General features: G+C 39.7%; 1 protein-coding gene across 1 annotated transcript in view; it reads left to right on the top strand.

Annotated features, from left to right (window-relative positions):
* Nucleotides 1-910: 910 nt before the first annotated feature.
* LOC107747786 (vitrin-like) overlaps nt 911-15,869 on the top strand; it is an 18,270-nt gene continuing 3,311 nt past the window's right edge. Inside the window, exons 1-20 of the mRNA XM_016562376.1 lie at nt 911-1,001; nt 1,356-1,415; nt 1,507-1,663; nt 2,736-2,869; nt 3,056-3,133; nt 3,761-3,913; nt 4,136-4,168; nt 4,740-4,778; nt 4,867-4,920; nt 5,712-5,777; nt 5,896-5,955; nt 8,743-8,817; nt 9,036-9,101; nt 9,640-9,702; nt 10,021-10,071; nt 11,384-11,531; nt 12,007-12,110; nt 13,339-13,565; nt 13,661-14,174; nt 14,465-14,582. Coding sequence (XP_016417862.1) covers nt 968-1,001; nt 1,356-1,415; nt 1,507-1,663; nt 2,736-2,869; nt 3,056-3,133; nt 3,761-3,913; nt 4,136-4,168; nt 4,740-4,778; nt 4,867-4,920; nt 5,712-5,777; nt 5,896-5,955; nt 8,743-8,817; nt 9,036-9,101; nt 9,640-9,702; nt 10,021-10,071; nt 11,384-11,531; nt 12,007-12,110; nt 13,339-13,565; nt 13,661-14,174; nt 14,465-14,582 — 2,234 coding nt within the window. The 5' untranslated portion in view covers nt 911-967. The remainder of the gene's footprint in view (nt 1,002-1,355; nt 1,416-1,506; nt 1,664-2,735; nt 2,870-3,055; nt 3,134-3,760; nt 3,914-4,135; nt 4,169-4,739; nt 4,779-4,866; nt 4,921-5,711; nt 5,778-5,895; nt 5,956-8,742; nt 8,818-9,035; nt 9,102-9,639; nt 9,703-10,020; nt 10,072-11,383; nt 11,532-12,006; nt 12,111-13,338; nt 13,566-13,660; nt 14,175-14,464; nt 14,583-15,869) is intronic.

The raw sequence follows: 15,869 nt of genomic DNA, 5'->3' as shown, positions 1-15,869 counted from the left end.
AATAAAACTATATGTGGTGAAGCCCCTTTAGGGGGTAAAACACAACATGAAAAATGAGTTCAACTTGACTTCAACAAGTTCCTTAATCACCTGTAAATCCAACTCTTACAGTGAGGTATGTCATTGTGGCGGTTAATGAGACAGACTCTGCCTGTTTTGGAGCCCAGAAAGGCCTTTGGGCGTCAGAAAGTGGTGGGGACAGTGGTGCAGTTAGTGGGGAGGGTGCGTCTGAAGTTGTCATGGCAACCAGATACATTCCATGCGGATTTCCTACAAAGGTTGCTTCAAGCACAGAAATATACAGGTGAAGCCTCATTTATACTGATGTACATATTAGGATACTAGCTTATCAGTGTCAGTTCTTAACTGGTCATGCTGGTTCAAGCAGGGACTTTGAGCAGGGTAAACAGAAACAGAAGCACCTAGGATCCGAGCAGCTGAGTCCTTAACCATCTTCAAGAAACGACTAAAAACACATCTGTTCCACCTTTATTTGACCCTCTAACTTTAACACTTTCTATTCTATTTTAATTCTATTTTATCTATATTTATCTTCTTTTTTATTTATTTTTTTTATTAATTCATTTGTAAGTCGCTTTGGATAAAAGAGTCTGCTAAATGACTAAATGTAAATGTAAATGTAAATGTGCTAGTCTCATTGACCTCACAAGGCTTTTTTTTTTTTGCCATTGTTTATGGTAAAATGTGAATCAGTCATGCAAACTGCTCTTGTGGACTAACTGTGGAGTGTGTTATTCTACTACTTTTCTACTTCTCATCCATGTCCCAAAACAGAATATCATTTAGCTTACACATATACTCTATGGATGTGAGTTAAAGAAACACATTTTATATTTGTATGTGTCTGTAAATGTATCAATGCTTTTTTTCTGTTGGATTACAGGAAGCAATACAGAGGCTTAAGAGAACATCTGGCCAGATTTACACTCTTGCTGTGGAGCTCAAGATGAGTAGACCAGCTCTCACTGCTGTCTTTGTAGGTAGGTAGGTTTGTTTGTTTGTAAATAAATAAATAAATAAATACATGTTTTTTGTTTGTTTTATTCACTTTGATTCATATTTAAGGTCCAATTTTCGCTATTTGCTCAATAAACTCCTAATTTGCTGCTTATTAATAGTTAGTAATATAGTTGTTAAGTTTAGGTATTGGGTATACATTAGCTCTGTGATCTTGTCATTCACTCACTTGTGAATTAATGCAGGTTTTTATTGCATTTGTACCTGCTCAAGCAGTTGTTTACCCCTCTATCCGTTGTTTACAAATAGTCCACATGAAGATTATGTTGTGTCGTAACTTGCATTTGTATTATGTTCTGTATGATCTATGTTCCTAGCATTTCTGCTGACTTCCAGTGGAGCAAAGCCCAATGGCAAGAACAAAAAGCCAAAACAAGGTAGCTGCAATAATTATGCTGATTGTAATATGCATGTTTGAGACATTTTCCACTACATTATGTTCTTCTGACATTGCCTTTGCTTTTCCAGTTGTGCCAGCAATAGAATGTGATATGCGGGCTGGGAAGATCAGTCTCCCAGAGTTTATTGTTAAGTGTCCAGCTAACTGCAGGGAGACCAAGGAGAAAGTGTATGGGACGGGTGTATTTGCCTCCATATCCAGTATCTGCAATGCTGCCATTCACAGGTGAGCTCAAACATTTTGCAGTCTGTGAGACCCAGTGTTCACCTGGTGTTAATGTATGATGAGTATTAGGAAAAATGACAATTACTATGCAAAATCTTGAATTCCCTAGATGAAATCAGAAGTTGTTAACTAATTGAAAAGAAACTGAGACAAACTTTGCACAAATTTGCAAAAATGTGCATCAAACTCAAAAATTGTTACCCCACATGAATCCAGCTCTTGCAACTGCGGAGGTTCTTGCAACTCTAGTAGTTGTTGGAGTGCAACAAGCAGCTTTATCAGAGATTTTTCAGAACATTTCAGTGGTCAGAGAGAATGGGAATCCTGTATATGAGGCTATGGATCTACCTCAGGAAGGGAGAAGATGTCTTTAGAAATCTTTCACAGCCTTCCATGCTTTGTGAGCGTCTGATCGTCAGTCATCTGTTTCATGGTTGTTAAGTGTAATCACAACATGCTGAGAGGCTTTAGAGAGTAAGAGAATTTAGATGAAGGCTTTAATGGTCAAGTTCTGACCCTATAAAACTTGATAAATGATCAGAATAACACGGGTGGATGAAAGGGAAATCTGCACAAAATGTGCGCACCTCCTCAACAAATAATGTTGGCTGGGGAGGTTGTGTTAGTTTATCAATTGCTGTGGTGTATCAGTCAGTGCACATGTGGGAGATGTTGGCTGTTGGGTATCTGGTCTGCATCATATCCTAGATCTCTCTCTCTCCATGATCTCCTGTTCCTCTAATAATTTGGTCAGAATTGGCCAACATTTCACACAGCAGTATGCAGCCAGTAAAAGGCAGATGGCATGCATTTTCTTTGGATTATTTTCTTATTTCATACACCGTGCTCAGAAGTGATCAAGCCCTTTTTGCCATTGGATCTCAGTCAAATTTAAGTTACATATCTCAGCTTAATTGATTCAGCCAATGCACAGCATATAGCATTCTTACTTATTTCTAGCATTTTTTACTCAGTATTCACTCTAAGCTACTAAAGCTACCCAAATCACTACAGATCTCGTAGGTAAATACATCTCACATGCATGGTGTTTTTGCTGTTATTTTGTTGTCAGTGGAGCCATCACTAACTCTGGAGGAAAGGTAATTGTGATGAAGATGGCAGGACAGGCGATCTACAAGGGTAGCTTTGCCAACGGTGTCCGCTCTCTGTCCTTACCCAACTGGAGAGAATCCTTTTCTGTCTCAGGTAGTGTAGACCTTACCCTGAACATACACTGTTGGAAAACAACTACATCTATTTGCAAACAGGCTCCGTATAGCATTGAAAAATTGAGAAATATGCCAACACAATATTAAGACACAGTAATTTCATATGAGATGTACTTTAGATGTAAACTGAGATGTAAATATAGGATTTATATTTATGTGTCAGTGGGTAAACCAAAGAAGGGGGTGATCTACGCATCCACTCTGGTCTTTGTACCATCAAGATCCACCACAGTGAAACCAGGTAAGCGGTTTTAGCCAGCAAGTAATGCTCATATAAGTGTTTTTATGTCATTAAGCCTTTCCTCTAATTCGAACAGTAATGCATGGAGCTAGCAGTGCCAAGATCATGGGTTCGATTCCCAGGGAATGCATAATAGCTAAAAGCAAGTAGTAGGATACAAGGATGAAAGCATCTCCCAAATACATACATGTAAATGTTGCGCTCATAAATTGGGGTTAATGTAGTATGTGGGGCATGGGGTGATATGTAAATATTGTGTAATGAAAAAAAAGAGTTAAAATAAAAGAACCATTGGTAAATAATGAATGAATATTTGCATTTCCTTAAGTAAAATCATTGCCTTTAAAGCAGCTAAATAATAGTTTATTTATTTATTTACTTATTTTGTCAAATGGTGCATGAAATTCTGAGTAGACAAAGAGATCTAGCTAATATGAGAACAAGATCCCTGGCAGTTAGATTCTACCAGTGTAGCTCAAACTTCCAATCTTTGATCTTCTAAAAACAAAAAGTGGAAAGCATGTCTAAGGAGGTCCCATCTGTGGATCCATGTTCACAATCTTCCAGATTGTCACTGTCCAGTAGCAGCTCATCATCCATTCATGTTTTCCTAAAATGATCCCAAAGACCCGTCGTACTCCACAGTGTCACCAGCGACAGAGCCGAGCTCCACTGCAGCCCTGCCCACAACCACTCATGTGACCACACCCATCGCCACAGCCCCACCCATTACCACATCAGCCATGCCACGGGTCACTGTTAGTAAAGTCCGCGAGGCAGGTGAGACAGTCTTTTATATATCTGATGCCTTAATTAATTGAAAGAATCATAGTTTATAATAGTAAAATCAATGCCATGCTTTTTATCCATTTGTTCTTGGGTCAGTTTTTCAGTATTCTATTGAAATGAGCATCCTGTCTGGACGATATGGATCAGGTTCCCTCTCTATCCGTCCTCTTTCCTTTCTCTGTTTCTAAAGCAACCTCTTTCTTTCTGATCTAGGCAGCAGTTACCCATATTTCAGCTCTGTTGCACGTAAGTCAAGCAGGCATGTTGAAGCCTCCCTCACGTGGCATGTGTGTTCTTGTGGCTGCTGTCTGCTGTCATATAATATTATTCAGGGCCCTCTGGGTGTGTTTTTAGTGGTTTACAGAACTAATGGTCTTTTGCAGTTTTCCTTTGGTTCTTTGTTTTTGTAGCATCCGTCTGTGTTTTTGGGGTGTTTGATGGTGTTGGCCTGTGAATCCCTTGTTTTAGTCTAATTCATTTTAAAGTCAGCATGAAACAGCATTTTACTTCCACACTATGATGTATTTCTGAGTAACAAAGATATTCAATGAAAATAAAATTGTAAGGTGACAATTGTAAACTGGTTGGAGCAAAGGTTGGTTCAAAGGTAGAATATATTACCATATTTTGATGAAGGTTTAAGAATTTTAATTAATGAATTTATTTATTTTTTCATTTTTTAGAATAACATTCACTGATGAGTCCTGCATAGTAAGACCAGGATTTTATGTTGACTTTAAGGTTGCTGTTACAGCTGAAAAAGAAACAGAATATATCTAGTGCTTCAATATTTGTTTTCTCTAAATACTGCATGTAGGACAGTCACAGAGCGCCCAAGGAAAGGGTCCTACACAAGGTATGTTTTACTTTGACACTGTCTGTAGTCCTCACTTCCTCTGTCAGTAACACAAGCTCTAAACTCTAACCATTACATTTGTCTAAAGCATTTAGAGGCAGCTCCGTCTATGCCAATAGGTTTTCACCTCGCACAAACACAGGTAAACCACACTCCTATTACTCTGACTGTGTGTCCTGTCTTGTGATGCTTGCCTGTTGTGTTTAAGGTTTGTTGTACTCTAGTACTTTTTAAAAGTGAACAGGTATAAGGTTTTGCTGGTGATTGTTTGTGTCCTCCTGAACTAGATGAGTGGTGTTGACCTCACTTGCTGTTTTCCTCCATTATTCCTAGCTATTCCTCTCTTGTATGTGTTTGTTTCTTCAATCCAAATATAAAACTGTTTCAAAATCTGTATATGTCACACTTCCTTCTGCCAGCTGGTGGCGCTATGACTGTGAACCACAATAGCCACATTCATCCAACACCAATTTGATCTAAATCAGAGATTTTCATTACTCTGTGATTATTTACCTGAGTCCTCACTAGAAACTCTTACCCGTGGATTGTCCTGTCTTTTGTCTTCGTCTGTCTTCATGGTTACCTGTTGCACTATCCTGCACCTGCAAGATAGAAAGGCTATTACCATCTAAGCTAAGTTTGATGAAATTCTCTGAACTCATTGACTTACCTGTTGACATCGCTTGTTTCACACATTACCTGTAAATCAACCTCTGTTGTGGAAATTACCTCAGTGTATCCTCCTCTGTTGGTGACGATATAATTCCTGTTTTCCACAATTAATAGTTGAAGACAAGGAGCACATACAACTATCCCCAAAGACAGAACATGCTGTTTTGCATATACGAAAGGCACAGTTCTTAGTATATCACGTTGGTAGATCAGCTCAGACTTTCCATGTGGCTTGTCTTGAATGTGTTTGTATTTTGACAGCAGGTGTGCACAGGCCAGAGACGGGCATCACGATCCGAAGACAGCCGCATGTTTCCTCAGCTTCAGGTTCGCATGACTCATTCATTCAATTCAGACATCATTCTGTAGCAGCTGCGATGCAGGCATGAGCTTTTGCTTTCTTCTCTCTTGGATATTTTTACATCTGTTTAACATTGTTAAGCAGTTTTCAGTCGGGTACAGCCGCAGTCTGAGAGGAAGCAGCACACGGCGCAGTCTAATCCCAGTAAGTAACTGCAGATGTCTTTGCATGTGTGCTGATACATATCAAACAACACAATTGAAAGTCCAATGCTCTTTTTGATTAGAGGGATCGGGTAAAGCTTTGTCTGAAATTAGCACCTTTAGACATAGCAAGGCTCCCTAGTAAACATGCCCAAATCATACTTGACAATAAATAAATATCGAGTACATCTTGGTTATATTTACTTACAGCTTTACCAGCTTACTAGAGTGACATCATGTAAGTTAAAGGCTAGTTATAAATTAGATACTAAGTGTAAGGCAACTTAGATGAGTGACTACACCATGCACTAGCATACTGTCATTTGGCATGAACAAGGCTCTTATGCTCCTCACGGATTCTTGAAACTTATCTCAGACACAAAATATCCAGTGCTTTAATACAACAGTTCAATAAACAGGTCGTTGTTTAAATCGTTTTTTAGACACAATATTGCCACTTACTTTGTCTAATTATGCTCCACTGCCAATTAAACCAATACTGTCAAACAAAGTTAAAGCTGAATCGACAGTTGTGTCTCTGAGCAACACACAGTTGTGGTGTTTATTTCTGAATAATTCCATGTTTTTGAACAAATCGATTAAGTGAATAATTCAATGACTCACTCACCTGCAGAAAGAATCACTGTAAAATCCCCTGACTGATGCACAGACTGACAGTAAGCGGAGTGATACAAACAGTGAAAAGTCCCAGTGCTGCAGGACTAAATAGCAGTGCTTTTGGAATTGCGTTAAACCAGTCTAATTTGTTCTGAACACACATATACCAGTTCCTTATTTTACTGATCTCTCACTTTTAAAACCTCATGTCTTCAGACCATACCTCAACAATTTTTGTCACTTTTTGTGAGTTACTTTTATTTTAATTACATGAAATTAGCAGCTAGCAAAATCAGAAAAAAAAATAAAATAAAATGGCTACTCCCATTAATGCTTGTGTGATATATAAAGTGATTATTTTATCAAAACTGTCTGACTGGAGTTGACCTGACAGAACACACTGTTTTTCTTGAATCTGAGGGTGAATTATATTGTCACAGGCTGTCCAGTATAAAGCACCATGACGAAGGAGTAGAGTCCAAGAAAGTCATTTTAATAAATCCACAGGGAGAACAGAACAACCACATAGATAAAATACAATATCAGACCCTGAACTGAGGAAGACACAGGGTTTAATGGGGAAGGTAGTCAGGAAGAATTGAAACAGGTGTGGAGCAATTGATAACTAAGGAAACAAACTAGTGGAGGGAAAAACTTTACAAAGGAAACAAAACTAAATATAAATGTGACATTACTCCCCCCTCCTGGAAGGTGTGTCCTCGTGCCGTGGACTAGACAGAAGGAGGATGAGGGGCAGACGAAGGGCAGGCAAAAGGGAAAGGACACAGTCCATAGAGCCAGGGCAGAGTAAACAGTGGAAGGAGCCAGGAGCAGGAGGAGGAGGAGCCATGTGGAGATCCAGAACGCAGCCAGGACAGAGGCCCACAGTGGAGTCACTGGAGGGAGGAGCCATGGTGGTGGTAGGGCTGGCGACACCAGGGGGCTGACTGACGGAAAAGGAGCCCAGGATGGAGATGGAGAGCCGCAGAGCCAGGGTGACAACGAGGTTCCGGAGGGCCAAGGCGGCGCAGACGGCTCAGGCGACCGAGGCAGAGGCGGGGATCCGGTAGACCACGGTGGAGCCGGAGCAACAGAGGCCAAATCTGAGCCGGAGGGAAGGATGAGCCAGATGGAGACAGAGGGATGGAGGGACAAGGCGAAGCCGGAGGAGTGGAATGGACAGAGGTGGAGTCCGAGACTCTGAGGCTGGAGGCAGAGACAGGGGATCCTCACACCTAGGCAGAGCTGGAGACTGGAAGGCCGAGGCGAATCAGAGCACCCAGATAGCGCTGACTGAGGGTGAGCTGAGGGACTGACAGGAACCAGCGGAGACAGGGCTGAGGAACTGGCTGGTTTTAGGAGAGGAGGACGGAGAGGGAGGCTGGGAGGGAACAGGAGAAAAGTAGCTGGGCAGAATCAGCATAATTGAGGCTCAGGCTCCTGGGCGATGATCCGCTCAGGAGTGGGGGAAATTCTCCTTGGGACCGTCCACTGGCAGGCGTGCCTTACACCGCTCGTTCAAACTGGTGTAATAAAAAATCGCAAAGTGAGTGGTCAGGGAAGTGAGTAAGGCGCGCCAAATCTAAAAAGTCTGTAGTATAGTCCGCCAGTGAACGGTCAATCTGCTCCAGGCAGAGAAGTTGGACGGCTGGTAAATCCATTTCGACGGGGAGAGGAAAAAAACAAAAAACATAAGGGTCTGCTATTCTGTCACGTGCTATCCAGTATAAAGCGCACAACGAATGAGTCCAAGAAAGTAATTTTAATAAATCCACAGGGAGAACAGAACAACCACATAGGTACAAAACAATAGCAGACCCTGAACTGAGGAAGACACAGGGTTTAAATACATGGGGAAGGTAATCAGGAAGAACTGAAACAGGTGTGGAGCAATTGGTAACTAAGGAAACAAAACTATGGAGCGAAAACTATGAAAAAAGGAAACAGAACTAAATATACACGTGACAGATATATTGAATGACAGACACATATAAAGCATGGGAACATGGAAGAATCAATGGAATTCACCAAAATATAAACCTAAACATGATTAATAGATTAATATAAAATATTTCCTTGCTATATATACGTTACTTTGTTCTAAAGTCTCAGTTCTAAAAGTCCATTTGATGTAAAGTATTGTAAATAGTTTCTCAATCTCCCTATTTAGCATTTGCAAGAAGAGATTGGCCGCACCCTGCATACGCACGACCTGATGGGTTCTCTGGCACCAGAAGACCAACAGGTATCATAATCATTATGCAGGTCTCATCGTCCAGTTCAATAACATGACCCCTCATAAGTGAGCAATAAAGCAGACATAAACGTAGACTAAATATTCTTTTAATTATTTAAAATTATTTAATTTTAATTATTCTTTTCCAAGTGAATATCCATAAACACATAATAATTAATGCTAATCAAAATCTGACCTGAGACCCTACCCTCACTTTCTGTGTTCAGATAGTAGCCACTCTATGCCAAACACAGGCTATAAATGGAGCAGATTGAGTACTGGTGATCCCGCAGGTAAGGGTTTCATGTACTGTTGTTATATGTCCACGGTAGTACCAGAGGAGAATAAAAAGAAACCCATACAACTGAATTATGGCTTCATAGTATGCATAGCACATGTCTGTTTTTGATATCACCATAGCATCAAATCAATGTACACAGGTTCCTACAATATCTGCTACTCGTTTTCACACTGCGCTTATTCCTTTATGCGGTTTAAATAGGCCATCCCACTAGCTTTCAAGTTAGTATCAAAGTCCATGCCAATGTGCAACCCATATGATATCAAAAACTCAAAATCAATTCAGAGCACCATGTGTTTCTGCTGTAGCTGGAGCTTTATGACTAACTTCTTCATCAATGTCAGAGAATAGGTGGTAAGCTACAGGTTTTGTACTCTTCTTTACAGCCTTTGATTGGTCAGGGTTTTTTTTTTTTCTTTCTTTCTTTCTTTTTTTTTTGCTGACGCATTCACACGGGCATTATGGGTATATTTTCCATAATGCACTATGCTGATCTAACTGTTCCTGCAAATGCTGCCTCTATTCTGCAGTTCTTGACCCAAGGCCTGATAACACTGAGTATGAGCACTGGCTGTATAACTCTGGACAGTATCGTAAGTATTTTCATTTCATTTTGGAATAATACATTTATGGGGCAATCACCAAAAAGAGTATCTGTACTCATTTAGTACATGCTATAATACAAATCATGCCTGGATTAATGAGAAAAAAATTAAGCATTTGTCAGGCCCCCATCTTTACTGTATATTTTTCAAAACATCACGCCGTGAAATCGGGAGTTGTGGGCACACCTCCAGTGAATATGTTACTGGTTGTGTAACTGTAGTGAGGAGGGGTCAGCATCTCTGTGAGTCACTGTGTCTTTGTGAAAACAGAGGCCTGATTCGTGAGTACATGATTTCTGTTTTCAGCTCCTGAGCCAGAAGACCACAAGCCTCCATCTGAGACGAGGCACACCAGAGGTGTGTCAAAGGCACAAGCACATTTGTATATGAAAGCCCACAGTTTCCTCACAGTGCACAATACTGCTATATAGCCCTGCTTCAGAAACTATGACTGAATACAGGATGTTTTTTTTTTTTTTTATGATTGCATGATGTATATTATTTAGTTTGTGATTACTGTCACAGAGTCGCTTGCTGGGTTTGATCCAGAGATTGAGTACTCTTTCAGAAAATATGTAATAGCACCTCCTACCATAAAACGGCAAAAACACGGAAGCCAGAAAATTCTGTCAATGGCCGGTAAAGTGTTAATAAAGACTTATTTTCTTGTGGTTCCTTGCACAATACTATGTTATGACCTCAACATGCTATTACCATGAAAATTGGTATCATGAAAATTGCATGTTATTTTTTATTTAGTACTGTCTTGAATAAGCTATTTCACATAACAGATGCGTATATATACTCCACAAGACAAAATAATAACTGAATTTATAAAAATGACCCCGTTCAAAAGTTTACATAAATTTTAATATTGTGTCATTTCCTGGACTGTTTTTTGTTTTGTGATAGTTGTTCATGAGTCCCTTGTTTGTCCTGAATAGTTCAACTGCCTGCTGTTCTTCAGAAAAATCCTCCAGCTCCTGCACATTCTTTGGTTTTCCAGCATCTTCTGTATATCTGAAACCTTTCCAACAATGACTGTATGATTTTGAGATCCATCTTTTCAAACTGAGGAAAACATTTACATTTCATTCAACATTTACTGATGCTCAAGAAGGCAACACGATGCATTAAGAGCTGGAGGGTGTAAACTTTTTGAATTGGATGATCAGGGTAAATTGTCCTTATTTTGTCTTCTGGGAAACATGTATGTATTTATGTAGCTTCTGAAGTGCAGTACTAAATGAAAAAAAAATATGATCTTTAATCAAAATAAGAAAAATGTACACATCATCATCCTGCTTTATTACATGTTTATTACATGGTTTGCAATCAAAAGTGAAGTAACTTGATCAGCAAAATCCAGTACCAGGGTCTTATAGCCTTTCCCCCATTAAAGCCCTTTTTTTCAGTTATATAGGCTAATAATTTTATTTTAAATTTGGACTTGATAATATATGGTCATACAAATAGTTCTTTAATGTACTATAGATAAGGTACAGGATTTTCCTGACATGTCATTGTAACATCCTCTCATCTCTCAGGTTTCAGCGCACGAGGGCACGACTGAACATTCCTTCATGCTCCTTCAAAACTGTCACTGATTATGAGACTATTATTCACTTCCTTTCATGACTCTCATTTTATTCTCATCTTGTCTTTGTAGACTGTAAAGTTGATATTGCATTCCTCGTGGATGGCAGCTGGAGCATTGGGAAACGCCGTTTTAAGATTCAGAAAGACTTCCTTGTGGAAGTTTCTCAGGTCATTAATGTGGGTGTTGCTGGACCCATGATGGGCATCATTCAATACGGGTAATAGTGTGTCCCAGTGCCAGAAAACACTCAAATACTAATAAGAACAAGTGAGGGACTGTCACATAAAACCAACATTATAGTTTTGGTAGATATTCATATGTAAAATTTGGTTTTAGCATACATACATTTTCACTCATTTGGATAGCCACTGAAACATAGCGTATCAATATACTGACATTGTCTAAAATGAAAACACATTTACACAAGAACATCACATGTGTATACATGTGTATGAATCCTTCGGTGTTCATACAATTTTGAATTTAAGGAACTTATAGCATGATTTAATTTAGATATATTATTCAATGAACTCAGTCATCTATAGTGGCACATTTGCACATATCTAAATTAAGCTCCATGCTTTATAATTACATTCATATTATGCATTTTAGTATGTACCCAACGTACCAAAACATACATGTACACGTAGATCACCCTGATATAACGTGTCAACATTTCATTTCTGATCCAGGGATGATCCAGTCACAGAATTCAGTCTAAAACAATTCTCCAGCTCCAAGGATCTGAAGCCTGCCATCAGCAAAATAGTCCAGAAGGGCGGTCTGTCCAATGTAGGTGAGTGAATAACCCTGGACTATACCCTAAAGGCCAAAGAGTAGAAGTCGTCACATGGTGTCACTGAATTTCACCCTGTTTGCACATCTCAGTTCCAAATTAGATCTAAATCTGAGCTGGCAACTGTGGCTAAATTACAGGGCTGGTGCCACTCTGTGGTGTTGTTGTGCAAGCTGACCAAATGCCTGAGGTTTATCCAACCTAGAGATTACTTTTCACATTGGTTGTATGGTTTGTGTTATAGATAGTGTCTCACTTTAATATAACAGTGGAATCCTGTAAAAAAGCAGCTGCCCTCTCTAGCAGAGCTATAAAGTCAAAGATAGCCTGAGGACACAACATTATCTGGTTGGATGATGTTTAATCAGTACCGTAGCACTTCATCTTCTGTATATGATTTACACAAACCTGTTTGTTTGGACTCTGAAATCCCTGAGGGCTGGAGTGACCCCAAAAACTACGTGGGCACTAAAGACATGCACAATATCTGACTTGATACATCCACTAAAAATCACCAAAACACTGGCTGATTAAAATACATTAAGCATAAATGATAGTGAAAAGTGAACGTTAGTAAAGAGACACTTAAAGAGACAGACACTTGATCTAAAAGCTGGAAGATACTACATGATTTTTTAAAACACTAGACATCATACATTTGCTGGCTTTTGTAAAAGGTTAGAGAGGGGGAAAAAAACGAAAAATTCATACACTAAACAATCTTTATCCATCATATACTACATAATTTTACCTGAAATCAGTCAACTTTGACTGACCAAAGTCTGCAGATTGACTCCAAATTTCAGTAACCAGCATTGACTCGTGCAGACTGTAAAACGGGGCAAAAATCTGGGCAAAAGTCATGTAAGTTTTAGCAACCTTAATGCAGCAACATTCAGAAGGTTTTAGGTGTGCCTTACATTCCCCAGTACTCATTTGGGTCCATTTCATGTGGCATTTCAATTACTACGGACATTTAAAAGTGGTGGAAACAAAGATAAAGAGACGCTTTGCATTTTTAGTAACTGCTGCATTGATAGTTTTCAGCAGTGGTGTGCTGCACTCTTGCCTTTTCCTGAAGTCCTGGAAGCATTTAAGGAAAGCATTTCAGGGCAGAGACTGGACCCGAAACAGTGCTGCAATTGAAACAGCAGAGAGTGTTTTCAGGGAGGAAGGCTGATGGAACTGTAACTGTTTTGTTCTGACTCTGGCTCTGTGGTCCTTTAAGGGAAGGCCCTCTCCTACATCAACAAGCATTTCTTCAGTGATGCTAATGGGAACAGAGGTGGGGCGCCCAATGTGGCTGTGGTTCTGGTGGACGGCTGGCCCACTGACAAAGTGGAGGAGGCCTCACGTCTGGCCAGAGAGTCAGGCATCAACATCTTCTTTGTCACCATCGAGGGCCCAGATGAGAATGAAAAACAGAACGTGATGGAGACCAACTTTGTTGACAAGGTATCAATATTGATTAAGGTGGGGTGTACACATACCGGAATTTCATGGCAATTTGGGGACACAGAGGGAACTTTATTTCTTGTTTTGGTCTGTAGGCAGTGTGCAGAACCAATGGTTTCTTCTCGCTCTCTATCTCAAGCTGGTTCGCCTTGCGCAAAGAAGTGCAGTCTCTGGTGAAGCGCGTGTGCGACACAGACCGCCTGGTGTGCAGTAAGACCTGCCTTAATGCCAACGACATTGCCTTCGTCATCGACGGCTCCAGCAGCGTGGGAACCGGAAACTTCCGCACCGTGCTCCAGTTCGTCGCAAACGTGACGCAGGAATTTGAGATCTCGGACACGGATACGCGCGTAGGAATCATACAGTACACGTATGAGCAGAGGCTTGAGTTTGCTTTTGGTCAACACAACAACAAAGCTGATCTGCTGAACGCTATCAAGCATATAAACTACTGGAGCGGAGGTACCAGCACGGGAGCCGCCATCACATATGCTGCAGATCAACTGTTCAGCAAATCCAAACCCAACAAGCGCAAGATCATGATTGTCATCACGGACGGACGCTCCTACGATGACGTGAGGGCCCCGGCGCTGGCGGTACATCGTAAAGGTGAGTGCGGTGGAACGCAGTAGGTCCCTAGGTCAGCACCTGTGGTCGTTTCTGGAGCAGTCAGTGACTGCTCTATAGGAATGTTGTTCCAGGATGTAGATCCAGAAACATGAGTAAATCACATTAAACGGCAGAATACACCGTAGCTAGAAATTCAATGATAAAACTACCTCTTTTAGAGGATGTATTTATGGTGTCTGTAGTGTCTACAGATGTGATGGAAGTTGACTTCCAGACCAGCGCTACCTACATTTTTGAAGTATTGTACTCTCCCGTATCTCATGCACCAGGTGTGATCGCGTACTCCATTGGTATAGCCTGGGCCATACAGGACGATCTGGAATACATCGCCACCGACCCCGACAGAGACCACTCTTTCTTTATGGATGAGTTTGACAACCTCTACAAGTATATATATATAGTAATAATTTCTTTGTTTATAGCTAATTTTCTGCACAAGAAGATGTCAACCAAAATTTAGCATTTGTTCAGGAGACATGTACATGCTAATTTCAAGCTAGGATTGTTAATGCATGCTAAAACAGACTGGTGTTACTGTAATTTACAAGATATTTTTCAAGGCACAGAGGTGACCAGTAGTGGAGTATTATGAGCGTTTTGACAAAGATTATTCACAACATCTGCAATGAGTTCAACTCCCAACCACGTAACTGAACCAGGCCTACAGATGAAAATTGTGGAATATCACCAAAAATCCAAGGAGTAAGTGCATTACCACACAGTTAGAAATACAGTGTTACAAATTTAGCATACTGTAGTTAGAAGCCTTACTTTCTGGATGAAAGCTCAGAGGACGCCAGCATGTTTCCAGATTTGATTTTTGTGCAATTTAAACAAAATAAAGTGTGGAAATGGTAAAGACGGCAGTGGATGTGTTTTCGGTGATTTTGGATTAATATGTGATGTGACAGATTTTCTGATGTGCACATCAATAGAGGTATAGAGAAAAAACTTGCTTACTTGCTTGCATATGTTGTTTCAGTTAAAGATTATTTATAGTTACATGCTGAACACAATAATAGAGAAAAAAAATACACTATATACTAATTTTCTGCACAAGAAGATGTCAACCAAAATTTAGCATTTGTTCAGGAGACATGTACATGCTAATTTCAAGCTAGGATTGTTAATGCATGCTAAAACAGACTGGTGTTACTGTAATTTACAAGATATTTTTCAAGGCACAGAGGTGACCAGTAGTGGAGTATTATGAGCGTTTTGACAACACGTTACAGAGAATACAAGTACATTTAATAAAGAATGGCAATATTCCAGAAGCTCCTGTTTTGTGGTTTTATGACTCCTAACCGTTCTAACAGAATGGTTTATTTTTTCTTGTCAATTTAAATTCATATAATGTAATTTTTGTATTTGTATATATATTAAAAAAATTGCTTGTATTTTTGTCAACTGATCAAATATTTTAATGCAGTTTTTAATAAAATTATTATTGAAAACCAGCAAATTTACGGTTTTGGATTGAAATGTACACTGTCTGGGAGAAAATATATTTTATCAACTTTATTTATTTATATATGTATGTATTTATTTGTTTGTTTGTTTATTTAATTAATTAATTAATTTTATTTTACATTCCAGGCACACATGATAAGCAGATTTATATGCTGTGATAAAACACACACACACACACACACACACACACACACTCACACA

Source organism: Sinocyclocheilus rhinocerous, unplaced genomic scaffold (assembly GCF_001515625.1).
Source record: "Sinocyclocheilus rhinocerous isolate Xijiao unplaced genomic scaffold, SAMN03320098_v1.1 scaffold1161, whole genome shotgun sequence".
Taxonomy (NCBI): Eukaryota; Metazoa; Chordata; class Actinopteri; order Cypriniformes; family Cyprinidae; genus Sinocyclocheilus; species Sinocyclocheilus rhinocerous.
This window is presented reverse-complemented; position numbering and strand designations above follow the sequence as displayed.